The following is an 18,805-nucleotide window of genomic DNA, read 5'->3' as shown; positions in this document are numbered from 1 at the left end:
CATCAAGAGCCCGGCACAGACACCGAGCGCCCTGCACAGACCCTGGGCTGCACCGAGAGCCCTGCACAGACCCTGTCTCACACCTGGGTGCACTGAGAGCCTGGCACAGACAGACCCTGTCACACACCCAGGCTGCACCAAGAGCCCTGCACAGAACCCTGTGTCACACATTTGGGCTGCACCGAGAGCCCGGCACAGACCCTGTCACACACTGGGGCTGCACCAAGAGCCCTGCACAAACCCTGGGCTGCACCGAGAGCCCTGCACAAACTCTGTCACACGCCCCGGTGCTGCCAGGCAGCTGAGCTGGGACAGCCCCACTCCCCAAATCCCCGAGCTGCCAATGCTGAGCACTGTTCTGCTCTGCTCCCACAGAACCAGTGGCATAGGTGCTTGCTTGGTGCGGTGTCTGCTGGGGTCAGCCAGGCCTGAGGGGTGAAGTTTTGGCACTGGTTGTGTTTTCAAAATTCACGCAATTGGAATGCCAGTTAATTGTATAAGGAAGGCAAATGAAGAACTTAATATATACAACGTAACCAAGGGAACAAGCCAACAAAGCGAACGTTCCAGCGTCGGAAAATCAAATACCAGTCACTCACTGACGGCAAAAACCTCCCCATGATACCCACCAGAGCTGCCAGGACCTGGCTCTGCCACAGACTGATCCCCCTGTCCTTTGCCAGTGCCCTGTGCTGCTCCCCAGATCCTGTCTGGGGCCATCTCCAGAGGGAAGAGGCCTGGCTGGGAAGATGCACCACACCCTGCTCTCCTCGGGTAACACCTGCCGAGCTCACAGCACTGTCAGGGGCCAATTAGCTGTTCCCAGCATATCCTGATCCTAAGCATCACCTGGTTTCTGATGGAAAAGAGTATGGGTATTTTTTCCAGGCCCTTCCTGTGCAACAAGCCCACCTGATGGCTCGGGAAGAGGCACCTTTGCTGGCCCTCCTCTGAGCAGGAGGGGAATGGTTACCGATGATGGCATTTAGCTCATCAACAGAAGGCTGCAGAGCGAACACTCATCTGATAAACAGAGGAGCACACACCTTCCAGAGCTACTGCAAGCTGTCTGCAGGCTCTGCCGGCCAACACCGCCACAGCCCACGTGGAACACCCCTTGAAATTTGCTGCAGAGTAAGGATTTGAGGTGGGTTTTTGGGTTGGGGGGTGGTTGGCTGGTTTTTGTGGTTTTGCTTGTTGGTTTGTTTTTTAAATAAAAAAAGAAGGCCAGATTCATAAGGCAAAGATCAGGTTCCTCAAATACAACCCAGATAGGCAACCAGGCTGCAAGAGTAAATCCCCTGCAGGAAGGGTAACAGAGCTCACAGTCCCTTTTGGAGCAAGATCCTGCCCGTATCCTGTGCTTGGGATGCGAGCACTGGGACCTGCTGGTGGAGCAGCCCTTTAATGGAGATAATGGAGAGGGTCTGAAGACTGCAGAGCCAGCCCCTGGTTGTGCCAGCCAGCCCTGGGTGTGGAGGGCACCTGGCAATGCCCCACAGCTGCCCCAGCACGGGGAGAGGGGAGCAGACCCGTGCCAGGGCAGCGGGTGCAATGGGCACCTCCCTGCTGGCACTGGCACCACCAGCGCTGGCACAGGAGAGCTCTGCCTGCCTGCACATGGCAGGGGGCCCAGGGAAAATAGGTCAAGAGCTGCCTCCCTTCACCTGCCCGTGTCCATGTGTCCTGCTGCAGCACTGAGACCTCCTGACTGCCCTCCAGCCACCCCCTGGCCTCAGCCCCTCGTGTGCAGTGCCCACGGGGCTGGCCTCGTGCACAGAGGGGATAAATACCCTGTTTGGGGTCAGCCTTTGCCAGAGGACCAACCTGCTGAGCTGGGCAGAGTGAAGGGTTTGCAGCCCTACAACAGCTGTGAGGACAGCAGAGCCACACTGCCTGGGAACGGGCACTGGGATGGGCCCAGCCAGCACCTGCACCAAGGTGTGAGGGACCCACTGACTGAAATCAGGCCTGGAAAGCACCTGCCATCCTCACACCTGGCTTTTAGGCAACTGAAGGTGATTGCACCTCACTGCTGGGCAATGAGGCACCAAATCAAGCTCCAAGGAAGCCTGAAAACCTTCAACTGAAAACCTCACTCTGAAACTTTCAACTCCTCAAGGGCTTTGGAGTGACTGTCCTTGTTCATTTTGGAACTGCCTGGCAGCAAGAAGTTGTTTTAGCTTTAGAGAGGCAGCTCTGAAATGCAGAGATCTCATCTGCCACGGAAACTCTGTTTCCACTTCTCCATCTCCACATTATGGACATGCTGGGCAAAATCCACCAAGATGTGAAACTGTGAGCATGGATGATGCCCTCCAGCACTCTCCTTAAAATCATCAAGGGATGATTTTAACACTGCAGGCATTTTATAATGGATTATTTGGGTTTTTACACCCTGGGGATGCTGGGCTCTGCTCAAGCCACAGACTGAGTCCCAGCCATCCCAGTGCTGCAGCCCGCACCTCAGAGTGCTCCTGGGGATGGGAGTGGGTGGATGGGGACATTGAAATGCAGAACAGACTTCTTGATAAACAGGCAGGGCCAAATCAAGCCCAACAGCCAGTCCAATGCAATCAATGGAACTAGAACAGGAAGGAACTAGACTACTTCCATCTGTTTATCATTACGGAAAGCAATGAATAGTTAAGTAATTAAAGACTGGAAGATGTGAATTTAACCCTTCCAAATACATGCTGTACCAACGGGCTTCAGATTTTGGGTTTGTAAAAAAACCCTCATGTTTCCAGATTGGGCATTTTGGTGTTTGCAGCAAGGTCCTGGTGTGGCTCCTTTGCTGAGCTGGGAAACTGCTGAGTTGTTTTCTCTGAAGCCTGAGGAATACAGCACCCCAGAGAAGGAAAAGATGGAGCAAGGCCTGTTTCCTGGTATAACATGGAGTAGAAGGCAAGAGTTTCCAGGCTGGATGCTGACAGGAATCAAACTGAACTGTCTCCCCTGCTCTGGGCAGCCAGAGGTGACACACACCAGATCACAGCCAGCAGAGCACAGCTAATCTGGTGGCCCTTTGGACCCCTGCAGGACAGGTGCTCCCAGCATGTTCTGCTGAGTTTGGATGGATGGGAGCAGTGACTGTCACCCCCAGCATGATGCTGGCACCTGTCTGGGGTGCAGAGCACCCCCTGAAACCCAGCCAAAGTGCAGGGAGAAGGGGTGGACACGGATGTGGAGGTGGAGGGAGAGGGAGGGATGTGAGGTTGATGAGCTGGAGCACAGGGAAGCAGCCAGGAGGGCAGGAATGTGGAGTGCCCTGCAGTGGAAGGAGTGGCTGCTGCCCCACATGAGGGCTCCCAGAGCTTCCTGGGCTCTGCAGGGCTCAGGAACCTGCCTGGGGTGACAGAGCCTGTCCTTGGCCCCTGGGCTCTCCTCTCCTTGCCCTTGGGCTCACAGGGGCAGGGAGGAGGGATGGGCATGGATGGAGGGTGGCACAGGATGCAGTGCTGGTGCCTGCAGTGATGAGTGGGCAATGTTCCTCCAGAGGTGTGACATTTGGTACCCAGGGAGGGTACAAAATGGATGTGAAAGCAGCCTTTCCACCCAGGAGTTCCTCTCTGCCCTACCATGTGTTTGGGGAAAGTAACCTTTGGGGACAGCTGCTCCCCTCTGCCACATTGATACAAGGCTGCTGGACCCAGGGCCAGCACACTGAGAGATGCACCACTGCCTTCCTTCCCAGTCAGGTGGCTTTAATTCAGGCTTAATTAAACCACACAGCCAGGGCTGGAAAGGTCTCAGCCAAGCTCTCCTTCTTTTCTGTGGCTCTTCTCAACAGCCCAGGGCAGCTCTGATGGGCACTGACCCCACCACAGGCTGTGGGATGACATCTGCAGATTTCTACAGGGCAAATTCAACCCCCAGAAGTCACCTGCAGCAAATTCACCTGTGGCCACCACCCTGACTCCAGAGATGGACCCACCCCAGCGCTGAGTCCTGGTGCTGCTCCACTGCTGTGGAATGCAGCTGCAGTTTGATGCATCGGAAGCAAACCTGAGGCAAAGCACCCAGCCCTGGCAAAGCTGTGAGCTGGGCTCCTTTGGGCAAAGAAGGGAAACACCCCACGAGCACAGAGCCAGTGCTGCTGGCCAGACACCCACGCTGGCCACCCTGCTCCCTTCATCTGCCCCGCAGGAACGAGTTACAAATGTTCTGGGGACGGATGGAGCAGGAGGCAAACCCTGTCTGCCACAAACTGAGGAGGATTATCTTATACTACACCACTACTACAGGGTGCCAAATGCTGCAAACACACTCACCAAGCACTGCTCAGCTGCTGGCAGCCTTCAGTGGCAGAGGAGCAGCACCTGGTGGGCCCTGCTGCCCTGAGGACCGGTGAGGGAGATGCCAGCAAGCACCCAGAGAGCTCTGCACTCCTCCTGAGGTTGCCCAAGGAGGCTGAGGCAGTGCAGGAAGAGCCCCTCAACCCCCCTGTATGAGAGGCAGAGGAAATGGCTGTATGATTAACCCTGAGCACAACCATCTGGGATCCCCAGCTCCTCTGCTGAGGCCTTTTGCCTTGTGCCTCCCGGTGCTGGAGCCCCAGCATCACCTGCTGCTGGCCTTGGCTCTGTGCTGTGTCACCCAGCCCCAAGGTTTGGGGTGGGATGAGCTATGGGGACATGGCGTGGGTATCAGGATCTTCTGCTGCCTTACCAGGGCCTCCTTGAGCTGGGAAAGTCTTTCCTGCATTGCTGAGCAGGGAAAATGCAGCACTTGATCAAAGGAAGCAAAAGGAAACCGGGAGACTTACAGAGAGCCCTTGTTCCAGCGAGTCAGTGTTCACCATAATGGGAGCGGGGTTGGCCTGTGAGGAGACAAAAGGGGGATGTCACCAAGCTGAGCCATGGACCCAGCCCTGGTGGTGCACTGCCTCTCCCCTGGCCACGCCAGCACGGACCCTCCAGGCCAGGCAGCGCTGGGAGGTTCGGGAAGGGCTCTGTTTGTCCAACAGCCCTGGGACAGGAGCAGGGCCACAGCACAGCTCTGGGCATCAGTCTGTCCTCAGAGCTGGTGTGTCCCAAACACCCCATGGCCTTGGCTGCTGGGACGGACATAGGGAACACTGGAAATTCTCTCAGGCCTGTGTCAGACTCCCAAAATTTACGTGAATTTCACACTAGCGAGAGGTTAGGAGATATGAGGCGTAGGGAAAGAAGCCTTTCTGGGGGAGGAATTTACTGCCAGCGCACCAAACACCTTCCAACAGCTGCTGTTCCTCCTAAGCACAGGGCCACCATGCCCTGAGAGGGGTGACAGCATTTGGTCCCTTATCCTCATGACTGCTGTGCTGGGCAGCCTCGGCCCATCCTGACAGCAGCACAGGCATCCTCCGGTCCTGGAGGGCTCCCTGTGACCCGCTCCGGGTCCCTCCTCCTGGGCTGCCTCGGCCTCGGCTCGCTGCACATGGCGGGGCAGGCACGGAGGGAGGGAGGGCCGAGAAAGGGATGGGAGAAGGTGCAGCGCCGTAGGCCGGGGGCGGGTGAGGCCAGGGGAGGGACGGGACGGGACCGGACGGCTGGGGATTAGGGACGGCCGAAGGAGGGACAGGACGGGACGGCCAAAACCATGGGGAGGCGGAGGAGAGAGGGACGGGACTGGGAGGGACGAGACGGGGAAAGACGGGACGGGGAGGGACGGGACAGTCGGAGGAACCGGGGTGGGACGGGACGGGGAGGGACGGGACGGTCGGAAGAACCGGGATGAGACGGGAAGGGACGGGGAAGGACGGGGAAGGACGGGACGGGACGGTCGGAGGAACCGGGACGGGACGGGACGGGACGGTCGGAGGAACCTGGGTTCCTCCGGAGTGGGACGGCAGGCGATCTGGGACGAGGATGGCCGGCCGGAGGCACGGGACGGGGCCCGGAGGTGGAGGACAGGAGCAGGCCGGGCCGCTGAGGGTCCCGCCCCGGAGCTGTCCAGCGCCGCCGCTGCTGAAGGCGGGGGCTGCCGGAGCCTCCGGGGCGCTGGGAATGAGGGAGGAGCGGCCAAAGCCAGAGGCACATCCAGGGCCGGCATTCCCCGCCGCACACAGCGGAGCAGGGCAAGCCTGGAAGGGCAGCGGGGGCTGGAACTCGCTTCATCATCCTCGGGCTCGTGAGGAGAAGAGCAGCGGAGTGAGACAGGAACCACCGGGGAGGGGGAGTGAGCCTGCCTGGGCACCACCAACAGCAGCCAGACAAGGTGGACTACTGAAACAACCACCAGCACCACTGCCTGCCCATCAACGGGGTGTTTGACCACACGGCCCCACAGCCTCTGATCTGTGATGTTTCCACAGGAACCAGCTGCCTCCTCATCGCTCCTGTGGGGGTTTGCCCGTCCCTGACTGAGAGCAGCCTCCCCCATACCCCAGCACTGCAGTGCCCACTGTGCCCTGCTTTAGCTGACCCTATGTCTGACTATTCACTCTCCTCAATTAGTGGAGGAGAGAGTTAAGGACCAACCAGCCTGTGGTTTAAATCCTGCCCTGGAAGGTTCTGCTCTCATATGGATGGAGCAGGAGGTAGTTAATTTGATTTATTCAGATGCTTTCTGATCTTTCCTGCAGCTGTAACTATTGGTTACAAAACCATAGTTTTTATGGCAATTAATTCTCTAACTCAGGTAAATATGACCACTTCCAAGCACTCCTGCCAAACCCCTCCTCCTCACAAAAGAGAATCACAATTTTCAGGTCCAGTGTCTTGGGATCTCCAAGTTCCAGAAGCAATGTTAAACTGGGAATATCCCCTCTCTGGCAGTACACAGTCCTTGTATTTAATCCAGATAATTTGAGAGATAGAATATATTAAACCTGGCAGTGGCTTTTATTAGTCCCCAGTGCAATTCTAGGAAGGGATTCCACATTTCAAGGCAGAAAAGAAGCACTTCTACTGCCAGCAATTAACAACCGGTAACACATCAAGGTTTGAACACCCAGATGCTAGCTCTCATTAGATGAGTTTCCAGGAAGGATGCAGAAGAGGCAGCCTAAGTGAATGTAGCCCATCATGTGCCCCATGATTTATAAAAAGAATTCACATCCACAAATGATGCTTTGGATCCCTCCCAGGGAGAAGTGCTCTATATAATAATGTTATAGAGGCTTTTGCAGGTCCAGCCTGAGTCTTCCACTGAGCCCCACTGCACTCTTTGTTGAATTAATAATAGCCCAAAAATCACACATCACATTGCCTCTCTCACACACTGGTGAGCCCTGAGGACATATTTTGTTCAGCCTGCTCCCCGTGCACGGAGCATCCTTTGCAGCCATTCCACACTAGTGATTTTTTACATCTCAGAATACTGCTAGGAGCACAATTTCCCACTCAGGCTCCAGATGGGACCCAGGAGATACCCAGTGTGAGTGGCTGCTCTAAAACAAAGTCACACATGGTCAGGAGGAACTCAGACCAGGAAATCCCCACTTGCTTCCTGCAGCCAGCTATTCCAGCTACTACAGCAAAGGTGTTTGGGCATTAATTCTGACTCCCACTTGCAAATATTTCAATATTTGCACTTTGCCTGTCCTACTGAAGAGACAGATAAGACCTAAGACTCAGAAATAAGCAGAGCACCTGAAAATAAAAGATTTTGCCTCTCTCCACCAGTCAGGCAGAGGTACTGAGCAGCTCTGCTAGCCAGGGGAGGACAGAGACAGCCATAATTTTTTGCTGGGCAGCAGGAACATGCTGGTGAATTAACCATGCCTTCAATTCCATAGGGAAGGGTAAGTAATTTATGCCCTAAGGAGCAGGGGCTTGCAATACAGGGAGGAGAGGGAACAGGGCTGTGCATTCAGACAACATTCAATGGGGGCTGTCAGATCTCTTCCATCTAAACCCCTTCATCACAATATTATTTACCATGCCCTGTTTGCGCTTGGGGGGTTTAGAATAGAATATATATATATATAAAAATAAATATAAATATATAAAGAAATAGAAATAGAAATAGAAATAGAAATAGAAATAGAAATAGAAATAGAAATAGAAATAGAAATAGAAATGGAAATAGAAATGGAAATAGAAATAGTCCAAGTGCTACAGTTCTCATTCCATGGCAGCAGAGCTGGAGGTGCCCTGAACTCTTTCCATCAGGCCCTTGGTGTCAGGGGATGGAGGCTGCAGGGACTCAAGGAGGACCTTGGGCAGTGAGGAGGGCACTGCACAGCTGCAGAGAGATTGATCTGGGCACAAAGCCAGCGAGGCAGAGGACAGCTGTTGAGAAAATCTGGGCAGCAACAGGAGTCAAAGGAAACCGTGGTGAAGGGGGATGAAGTTTGAAGGTCAGGATTGAAGAGCTCTCTGGTCTCCCAGGGCTGAGCGAAGCAGAGCCTTGCATTCACTGAGCTCAGCACAGCAGTCCTGGTGGCAGCCACAGGCCAGGAGCTGATGGAGGAGCAGCAATCTGCCCCAGGCAGCCTCAGAGAGGGACTGGCTCCCTGTGCAGACCTTGGTGCCTGTTTGGGGCAGCTGCCTCTGTGGTTGAAGCCAGGAGGGGCTGTGGGGCTGTGTGCAGGGCAGGAGGGATGTCTCCTCCTCCACAGGCTCAGCAACGCCACTGCAGCACAGGCAGGGAACAGCCAGGCAGGCAGCAGTGTTGGAAAAAATCTCAGGTACAGGATGTAGCCCTTCAGAAGCACCCTTAGATATCCCCTCTGCGTAGTGATCTGTGAGGGACTGCTGCTATTTGGGCTCCACTTGGGCCCAAAGTGGCAGCCCAGTGACACTAACACTGTCACCTGGGAGCACCAAAGCCCCAAACATCTACAGGTATCACCCCTCACCTCAGTTCTACTGCTGTCATCTGCTGGCACAAAGGTAGGAACTGCAAAACATGATTTCCCAAAACTTCCAAGCAAAAGAAAAGCTGCAATTACATGCAAATGGAGGTTCACTAGCCTGCTGCTGAGGGTTCGGTCCTGCCCTGTGGCATTTCCCCAGGACTGCTGTCAGGGCTGGCACACAGGAGCTGGGCAGGGAGACTCTGAACTGAAAGTTCAAGATGATGTCCCCAGAACTGAGATTCCCAAAGCTTTTCCAGCTTCACATCCTCCACAGAACCAGCATGGGGCCAGCCCACAGAGGTCAGGAGATGTGTACCTGCTGGAGGCAAAATACACATGCTACAGGTGTCCCAGGACAAGGCAACTGGATTGTGATCACAGATAAACACATTTCCATCTTAACCAGCAACAGGAACAACAGCAGCCTCCAGAGCAGGCCAAACACACAGAGCTGCTGTCTGCAGGAGGGTGGGGTGTCCCATGTGTGGTGCAAGGAGGAATGTGCAGGACACAGTGGCTGCTTGAGACACTGGGCTGATGCATGAGAAGAAAAGCACTAATTTAACTCCTTTGTTTCCCCAGACTGGATCGGAGTGAAAATTCAGTCTGTCTTTTAATATCCTTTGTTTCATATCATCTGAGGTATAATAGCAGCGCTCAGAAGGAAATGGCTCTGAAGATAAGTGAAATTCCATCTTTACATCCCTTTAAAAGCTCTCAGGAGCAGAGGTCACAAGTGGGGAAATGCCCAACAGAATTATCTAATCAGGGCTGACACTGAGCTGCTTGTAGTCCAGCTCCATCTGCTTTGATTTTTTTTTAAAGGGTGTTAAAGCATGGAGAAAGCTGTGCATTTCCAGCTCTGGAAGCAGCTGCTCTGTGGCAGGACCCAGCCCTGTTGAATTCTGGCTGTGAACAAGCAGGTACAGGCTCGGGGATGCCGAGGGTGCTGCAGGCAGTGGGGTCAGCTGCAGGATGCCCAGACACAAGAGGATCCTGTGGGGAGTGGGTTTGCACCGAGCTGCTGAATCAATGTCATAGGAATGAGCTCAGGTCCTGCCTGCAGCACGCACAGAGCCCCTGCTCAGCTCTCACCCTGATGAGCCCTGACACTCTCATCTGCTTTGTGCCAGCCTGGCTGCCCACATGTGCCCAGATGCTGCTTTTACCAATGCTGGGCTCCTTCCTGCCCCAAGCCAGGGCCCAACACGTGGCTCCCACTGCACCTGAGAGGACACAGCTCCTCCCCAGCAACCTGAACTTGTGGTCAAGGCCACACAGAAACCCACTCTTGAGGCTCCCTGAGGAAAGGAGGGGATGAGTCTGGCTCTGCCATTTCTGAACAGCAGGTGTGTAGAGCAGAGAGGTGCTGGCATCTTCCCTCCAGGTTGCCCCTGAGCCCCCAGAGACTCCCCTGGTTTTCCCCTGGCTGTGCCCAGAGAAGCCACCTCCCGGTCCTCCTGTAGGAAACAAAGCATGGCACATCCCTCCCCAGACTGAGGCCTGCTCCCAGCTGCCCCATGAGATGCAGGGCTTTTCTGACATCTCAAGACCCAAATCCATGCTTTGACCTAACTCTTCCATTCTCAAGGGGAGAGGTGCTGGTCCCAGGGCTGGTCCCATCCTCACAGATGTCTGTGCTCATCTCTCTTTTCTTTCCTGGGCTTTACATGGTGGCCAGAGCTGAGGTTGCTTGGAAGCATCAACAGAACTCTGAGGGAGAGTTGATCCTGCAGAGTGCCCACAGGATGGGACAGGGAAAGGCAGCAAAAAAAATCCTGAAAACTTTTGGAGGCTGAGGAAGTTCTTGGCCAGAGATGAATAACCCTTCCTTTTAACTGGGCTGGATAAAGGAATTCTCTCTGCATTTTTCCTCATCTCCTGCAAGAGCAACCTGTTGGCTGACATGGTTTGGGCAGGGGGAGGACACGACCCAACAAGCATGCCTGCATGAAGGGCAATGACAGGCTGAGCCTGGCCCCTGCCCTCCTGCACAGCTCAAAACGTGGCACCAGCGATGTAGGGAAGGATGCTGGGCTGACTCTGGAGCTTGCAGGTGCCCACACCCTGTGCCAGTCCCACCCAGCCAGGTGCCAGCTGCTGCCTCCCTCCCCATGCTCGGCTCCCAGCCAGCCTGGTGGCCTGCGAGCAAGAGCAGCCCTTCTCTCCAGGCTGAGCTGGGCTGTTCAGGTGGCAGGAGCAGGCTCTGGGGCAGCACAGCCCCGGCCCCACGGCTGCCCCTCGGCACCGGCTCAAAGCGCCAGCCGGAAACAAACACGGAACACGGGACTTGAAAGGTCCCTGCTCACAAGGAGCTTTGGCAAAGCCACTGAAGTGCCCCAAGTGTAATGTGAACACAAGCAGCTACTGAAGGTTTAATCTTTGTTTTGGTGCCTTTTTTTTTTTTTTTTTTTGTTAAAGAGTAGCTTAAATAGGGACTGGAAAAAGCCTTTACTCGGTAGCAGCACAGGAAGAAAGCTTCCCAAAGAGAAGCTCTGTCGAATATAAGTTTCCATTTAGAAACCATTAAGGCCAGGGTGTTCAAACTTGAAAGTTAGACATCCTGTTCCAGGCTCAGCCCACTAAAATAAGTGACCCAATTTGCAAAGCTTCTGGACTTCAGTAGCTTCTCTTTGACCTGGCGGTACCAAATAAAGTTTACTTGATTCCTTTTTGCACAGGAAGAGTTATTATCTGAAAGAGTCACATGCTTTTATCTTCCTCTCAGACAAATACATATGTATAGGGAGAAAAGAGAGAATAAGGAACAGTGTTAAAATAAAGATTTCTTTGGTTCCCGGGACTCAAATATCCTAATTTCTTCTTTTCAGTAAGTTCCAGTGCACACCCAGTTAACAAGTGTTAAGAAACCTGTTTCTGTGGGGAAAAAAAGCAAACCAAAACCCATCAACAGAGATTCAAGAAAAATTCTAGTTAATACAAAGGTGACAAGAAGGTATCTAGGGCCTGGTCTGGGGTGCTCTGAAGCACTGCATGTTCCCAAAAATAATTACACCCTTGAAAGCCCTTCCGCAAGCCCCATCGAGCGAGCTCTGCAAGTTAAACTGCAGAGTTCATTCCAAATTCACGTATTCTGCACTTGTTAAACACTGTATTAAAAGTTTTCATCTCTAAGTCCCTGATACATGCTCACAGCATATTGCTGGATTTGCAACGAGGGCCCTTGAGGACTCCCTACATCATCCCATCTTTGCATGTGTTAAAACCAGCTGTGAGCATTAGCACAGCCCACTGCACCCACAGTGCTGGCACAACCTCACAGCAGGGCTTACACCCATCCCTGCATCACAGCTGCCAGGCTGAGCCCCAGGCTCTCTGTCCCTCCTGCCTGCACGCAGGGTTTGGGGTGGCAGAGCCCCCCAGTCCCCACATGAGCAGGGCAGGACCTCCCTCCCCTGGCACCCAGAGCCCAGGTCCCCTTGCAGAGCATCCTGCACAGCGGGGCCCGGCACATCAGCACGGCCCTGATTACTCCTGATTAGTCTTAATGACTTCCCCTCTCTAAATGAGCATTCACAGCTCGGGAAGGAACGGAAGCTTCTCTCCTCCCATAATAGCACAGGACGTGCCGAGGGGCTTACCCGAGCAAGGCAGCTCTCCAGGAACAGTGACAGTGACAGCTCCTGCTGCCTCCTCCCACCTCCCCTGCACCAGGGTACCAGGCTGAGCCTCTGGTACAGCTGTCCCTGGGTCTCCCTCTCATCCAACCCCCGTGGGACCCACCCCTGAGGATGGCCAGCAGATTCCTGGCACTGGTCAGGAATGCTGGTCAGGCAGGTGCAGTGGTGGTGAAGAGCCGGCGGAAAGCACAGCCATGGGGGCATGGACATCCGTCCTACAGGAGTGACAGCAGTGCTGTCACAGTGGAGGCTGATGGGCTTCCTGCTGCCCCCAGGTTCCTCTCCAGGAGCAACTTCCTCCACACTGCACACACCCCTGCTGAAACATGCCTGTGCTTGGCCCTGCATGCCTCACCAAGCATCTCCTCCTCCTCCTCCTCCTCCAGCAGGGTGGCAGGGCCACATCCTCCCATTTCTGGCAGGTACTTTGCTCTTCTTCCACAGCTTGCATTGATGGGGTCTCTCCCACCTCTGTGGCTTCAGACCCTGCCTCTAGAGCAGCAGCTGCATCTCTGGCACAGCCAGCTCAGACACAGCTCCAGCCCCTCTCCCTGTGCTGCCCCAGGACCCCAAAGCCAGCAGCCAGGCACAGCTCTGGGGCTGCAGCCTGCACATCTGGGCTGGCTGGCAGGCAGCACTCAGTAACCCAGCTGGAGAGGAGCTAAGCTCAGTCCTTCAACTCACTTCTCTAATTCCAGCATTATCCCTTACTGTATTAAAGGGATGAGTCAGAAAAGCCAACGAGCACAAGGGTGCAGCCCCTGTCCAAGGGACTCACGTGCCCAAAGAAAGGGGGAAAGCCTTACAGGTGAATCAATAAGCTAAGGAGAAAAATGCCCTCAGCTGTTAACTCCTAAATGAATTCAACAGTGAAGGAGCACTGAGAACATCTGATTCTCCTTACTCCAGGGGATGGGTGACAGCAAGACACGGGGATGCTCCGGGGCGGGTGAGGAGAACCAGCTCACTCAGCATCTGTGTGCCAAGGTTTTCCCAGGAGAGGCACAGGAAAGGGGCATGACTGTGAAAAAATAACATTATCTAGGCCTTGATTTCATCTGAGGGGCAGGAAAGGAACATCAAAAGCATGGGGAAAATCAGCTTCTTGCCAGGGGGCAAGGGGCGAGGGTGGGTGCGAGGCTGGGTGTGAGGCTGGGCCGGGGGGAAGCAGAGCAGCTCAGCACCTGCTCATAGCAACTCAGCTGGGTGATGACGGCAGGAGCACCAGATGGAGATGCCCAAGAAGCAAGCTGAGAGGTGAGATCAGATGGAGGGGGATATATTAGGAACAGACACGCAGATTTACACATCGTGAGTGAGGAGGTGACAAACAGGTCTGTGGAAGGGGAACCAAACTCTCACGAGGGAGTGGAGTGTGATGGGGAGTGAGGGACAGGGAAGACTCTCTGGGACTCCGGCTGGCAGGGGGGCATGCTGGAAGAGATGCTGGAGGTGGAGGGAGGACAGGGGCACCACCAGTGGCCAGAGAGCAGGGGCTGAGCAGGTGGATGGGGCCAGGAGCAGATAAGCTCTATGCTCAGCCATGGAGCCAGACGCAAAGGACAAGTTTCACTACAGTTGCATCTACATTTAGGTTGCCAAAAATACCTTTCACAGATTGGCTGTCTTTAATTAAAAGGATGTCTCCTGTGCTCCTGGCACGGTACAGAACTCATCCTGCCACGTGGGGCTCTGTGTGGAAGCTCTGCAGGGGGGACTTTCCCATGGGACAGCTCCTCTTTGCCTGCATCCTTCCCATCCTGCCGGTGCTGGGCAGCTCAGGCAGTGGTGCTCCCCTGAAATGCCCCTCCACAGTGCAGGCTCAGAGAAAAGAAGGAAAACTTCACCCCCTTCCTGTTTTGGCTTCTCTCCTTCCCTCCAAACACGGAGAACGCCTTCCTCCTCTCTCCTCCTCCACGTTTCAGTGCAAAGATTTAGCTAATTTCTTCTATGAATAGCACGGGAGTAGCCATAGCAACATCACCCTGCCAACCTCACCACCTCCACTGCCTCCATGTCCCCGGCACCCTGTTCCTCTCACCCTCCCTCGCACCTCCCCAGGGAACATCTGGGGCTTCAGCCATTTCCCACAAACCAACCTGCATTCCCACAAACCAACCTGCATTCCCACAAACCAACCTGCATTTGGCTCCCTGCCTGCCCCCCTGGCGCTCTCCCTCCCTCCTTCCTTCCAGCCATACCTGCTCATCGCTCAGGATCCTGGTCTGAACCCCCACGGTTTCTCCACAGCTCTTTCCTCCCCCTGTCCCAAGAGACAGGAGCCCCAAGCCCAGCATCATCTGAAGGCTCAGCAAAGGCCAAGATGTGCTGTCCTGTGCTCACCTATTGCAGTGACTGCCCAGGGCATGGGAGGAACTCAACAAGCAACGTTTGTGCATTGAAAACCCTCCTGGAAATCAGTGAAATGCTCACTGCTGAGGGTGGGCAGGGAAGAGCTGTCCCACTCCTCCACCTGCCTGCCCATGAACACTTCTGCCAGGGGTGGAGGCCACACAAGCCTGGCATGCTCTGGGCATCTGCAGGTGGTCAAGGTCTCATTGCAATGACCACCCCAAGATGAGAAAGGGACCACAGAAAGGGGGGCAGCAGGACCTTGCATTCCTGGCCAAGCAGGGCCAGCAGATCTGGGGCAGCCCTGGGGACAGAGGGCCCTTCCTCACCACATGCCAGGGAGCTGCACTGCCCTGGGCCCTGCCCCAGCCACCCAAAATGCACATGAAAATGCTGGTGACACCCTTGGGACCCTCATGGGGCTCTGGTCACTGTGCCTGGCACCAGAATCTTTAGAGTGAGCTGAGACTCAGGGCTGGACGTTCCCTGTGGGAGGCAAAGGTGCTGCTTCTGGACCCTCAGCCCTTGGAGCAGGGCTGGGGAAGGGGCTTGGGCATGGGCAGGCGCTGAGCACCCTCTCCTGAGAGGCTGTGGGGTCACTGTGCAGGGCAGAGGAGGGTTTGAGCAGTGCTGCACATCAGGGATGCTCCCCTGGGTCACACTGCTGTTCCTCCCCCAAAGCCAGGAGTCCTCCTGTCACCCCAGCCTGGCAGGGAGGAACTGAGCTCCCCACCAGCCAGCAAAGGGGGACAAGGAGGGCACAGGGCCAGTGGGAGGGACAGCGATGGGAACAATGGAGGACAGCAATGACATCAAGCGCAGGGATTGGGAACTAACGAGCAGGGAACAGGGATAGATAAGGGAAAAGAAATGGGAGACATCTCAGGGGGGAGAAGAAAAGCAAAGCAAAAACGATGTGAGATACCTAGACCTCTGAGATTCCCTCCCTCCCTGTGGTGAGGATCAGGGATTCTCAGTTACTGGCATTGCCTGAGCAAGCTAAAATGTGTCCTAGAGAAGGGGAGAGGCAGGAGGAGAGAACAGATGGGGGCTGGACGTGGGAGGAGGTGCAGGTTGACGCTGGGACCGTGCTGTGTGTTGGGCAGCACGTGTGGGCACGTCTCACATGCCGTGGAGCTGCTCTGGCTGTGTGAGTGTGCCATGATGTCAGAGAACATACAGCACCATAGGCAACTGGGAGCACGTTTCTGATGTCAGAGCACTAGCACACGCTTCTCTGCCGGCACGAAGAAGCATGGGGAGGAAAAACGCTTAAATGAGAGCTGGTGAAGCTCCCCAGGAGGGTAACAGATCCCTGCTCACCCGGGAAAGCCTCCTGGCCTGTGCACCCCTTCCCACCTCAGCTGCTGGAAGTGCTTTCAGGGACAGTGAGCTCATTTAAAGGGGCAGCCCTGAAAAATGGCAGCCCTGCCTCCAGCCAAGGCTCTCCTGGAAACGGAGGCAGCCCGTGAAGGAGATTGCTTTGTATCTGCAGCCTCCAGCCAAATCCACCCAGAGCCCAACACCTCCCGGCCTCCCAGAGCCAACTGGACCTGCCTGCCCGGGCACAAGCCATGCCTACATGTTTCCATGTCACCACCTTTTGTCCCTCTGCCCACCCCTGGGCTGGGAGGAACATGGATTCCTGGGCTCAGGCGCCTTGGCTGAGGAGGATGAGGAGGAGAGCGTTGCTGAGGCGTTTGCTGCAGGCTTTACTCACAGCATACATTTGCTCCACACCGGGGAGCGGCTGCCTGCTCTGATACAGGCGCTGCACACACCACACACGTCATATTCTACATGCAGACCCTGCTATGCTCACACAGCCTCAAACACTGGCATCCTCTGTTGCTGGCAATGCCGTGAGGAGCTTTTGATTTTCCCTTTTTTTGTTTTGTTTTTTAAACATGATCAGAAAGGCAAAGGCAGAGCAGAGATTCCCAACGCGGACTTTCCGAGCAGCCCAAGCTCCATGGCAGCACCACAAAGAGACAATGATTTCTCTTCCACCATTGCAAAAACATGAAAGGCTCCCCTGCCCAGGCTGCCACGGCAGCAATGCAGCTGGCATCACTTCCTTCTCACGCTGCTTGCAATCGTCTTACCAGGAATACTGGGCCGGACCTTTCATGCAAGCAGGAGCAGAAAGGAGGGAGCAAACATGCTTCGATTTTCTGCTCCCCCAGCTTGCTGCTTTGGATGGAGGGAAGGAAAGAGATAGTGGAGGAAAGATGGAAGAATGCTTGCCAGGAATCAGCAGGCGAGAGAGAACTGAGGCTGATTTTGATACAAAGAGAGAGAAAGCAGGACCAGGCTCATAGGAAGGTGGCTGGAGTTTTTGGTGCCTTCTGTAAATATAATCTGAGCTATCAGCTATGAATCTAATTATTTCAACCAGAGCTACAGACAGACAGTAATGAAGAAAAAACAGAGGAAGGGAAGAAGAGGGTTGTGTTTGCCGAGAGCAGAGGAGGAGAGAATTCCCATTGATTCCCGTGTGTCTGCCTGCTACAGCATCTTGAAATAATAATTAGAAGGATCAATAAGAAATCATGTGAGGTTTGAAGATAATGAATGAAAGAAGCAGAAGAAGCAAAGTGAAATGCCTTTCTCTCAAGCAGGGTAAATTGTTTTTCAGGCAGGGTCTAGCCTCCATTTTAATGCTTTGCAAAAAGATCCAACCATTTTCTAAGCTGGCTTGTGGGTTCAAAACAAGACTGGTCTCTCTATTTAGGGGAGAGAGACACAGCCCGAGAATGGGTCCTGGAGAACACTAATAAAATGAATGTGTGGGAAGAAATGGAGGCAGTGAAATGGGGCAGAATGCACACAGCACGCCAGCGACCAGAGCAGGGTTACGTAATAATCTCGGGGAGCAGGGACGTAGCAGCAGAGCGAGGAAACCACAACTCAATGGAGAGTGGGTGACACTTTGGGAGCGCTGGCAAGCAACACCGCGAACCCACGAGGCTGCCCAGCGGGCAGCACGCACCATGCCTGCCAAACACAGCCCGACGGGATGCCCTTGGTGCTGCCAGGGCTTCAGGCACCGCGAGCGGCGAGCACCTCAGCCGGGGCGTCCAAAATACATCAACGCCCGACGACCACCTGGCGCCAAGCAAGATCCGTTCGGCCCCGTTCGGCCCCGGGAATGCTGCTCCAGTGCCGGGCTCCCACGCCGGGCAGGACCGCAGCATCCAGCCCGAACCACGGCAACGCCAACCCGACCCGAGCCACGCCGCCGGTACCCATCCCCGGCATCCCCGGCGGCTGCTCACGCCCCCGGGGTGATGCTGCAGGAGCCGGGAGCCGCCGGGAACCCCGCGTCACCCCGAGCGCCGCCCGCCCCGCCGCGTCCCGCACCGGGGAGCCGCGTCCCGGGGCTGGCCCGTACCTGCTCGTACCAGTCGCGGCTCGAACACGTGCACTCGGGCCACCAGCCCGGGCCGCTCCCGTTCACCTTGGCCGCGCTCTTGCCCGGCGCCGGCGGCGGCGGCTTCAGCGCGGCGGGGTCGCGGGCGGGGGGCCCCAGCTTGGCCTTGCCGCGGGCGGCGGGCGCGGCCCCCCCGGGCGCGGGCAGGGTCTGCGAGCCGTAGCCGCCGTAGCCGTACTGCTCGTGCTGCCACTCGCCGTACGAGGGGGGGTCCATGCGCCGCAGGGCCGCCATCCGCGTTACCTCGTAGCACTCGGGGCACTTGCAGCAGTGGTGGTGCTTGTGCATCGCTGCCCTCACACCATAGAGCCGGCTGGGAGGGAGGGAGGGAGGCGGCGCGGAGGGGCGGAGGGAGGCAGGGAGGAGGGAGGGAGGGATGCTCAGGGGGCGGCAGCGGCCCCCGCCCCGCGCAAGGCGCGCCTGCCGCCTCTTCGCCCGCTCGGCGCCCCCGGCCCCGTGGGAGGAGGAGGAGGAGGAAGAGGAAGGGAGGGGGGTGGTGTTACAGCGCGGTGATCTCCGCGGGGGCGCGCCGCGGCATCGTCCGCAACGCCACTCAGTGCCGGGGCCGCTCCCGGCGCGGGGCGCGGGGCA

At 55.9% G+C, this 18,805-nt stretch overlaps 1 protein-coding gene across 8 annotated transcripts in view; it reads right to left on the bottom strand.

Moving 5' to 3' along the window:
- Positions 1 to 18,805, bottom strand: part of DLG3 (discs large MAGUK scaffold protein 3) — an 80,402-nt gene that overhangs the window by 35,090 nt on the left and 26,507 nt on the right. For 4 of the 8 annotated variants that reach the window (XM_058032859.1, XM_058032851.1, XM_058032852.1 and 1 more), the window contains one exon: positions 4,769 to 4,822. In XM_058032859.1, the coding sequence (XP_057888842.1) occupies positions 4,769 to 4,822 (54 nt within the window). Of the gene's footprint in view, positions 1 to 4,768; positions 4,823 to 18,175; positions 18,551 to 18,805 lie in introns of those variants that run through there. The other 4 variants (XM_058032856.1, XM_058032858.1, XM_058032855.1 and 1 more) reach the window with 3 other exon arrangements.

This window comes from Melospiza georgiana, chromosome 12, assembly GCF_028018845.1.
Source record: "Melospiza georgiana isolate bMelGeo1 chromosome 12, bMelGeo1.pri, whole genome shotgun sequence".
Lineage (NCBI taxonomy): Eukaryota > Metazoa > Chordata > Aves > Passeriformes > Passerellidae > Melospiza > Melospiza georgiana.
This window is presented reverse-complemented; position numbering and strand designations above follow the sequence as displayed.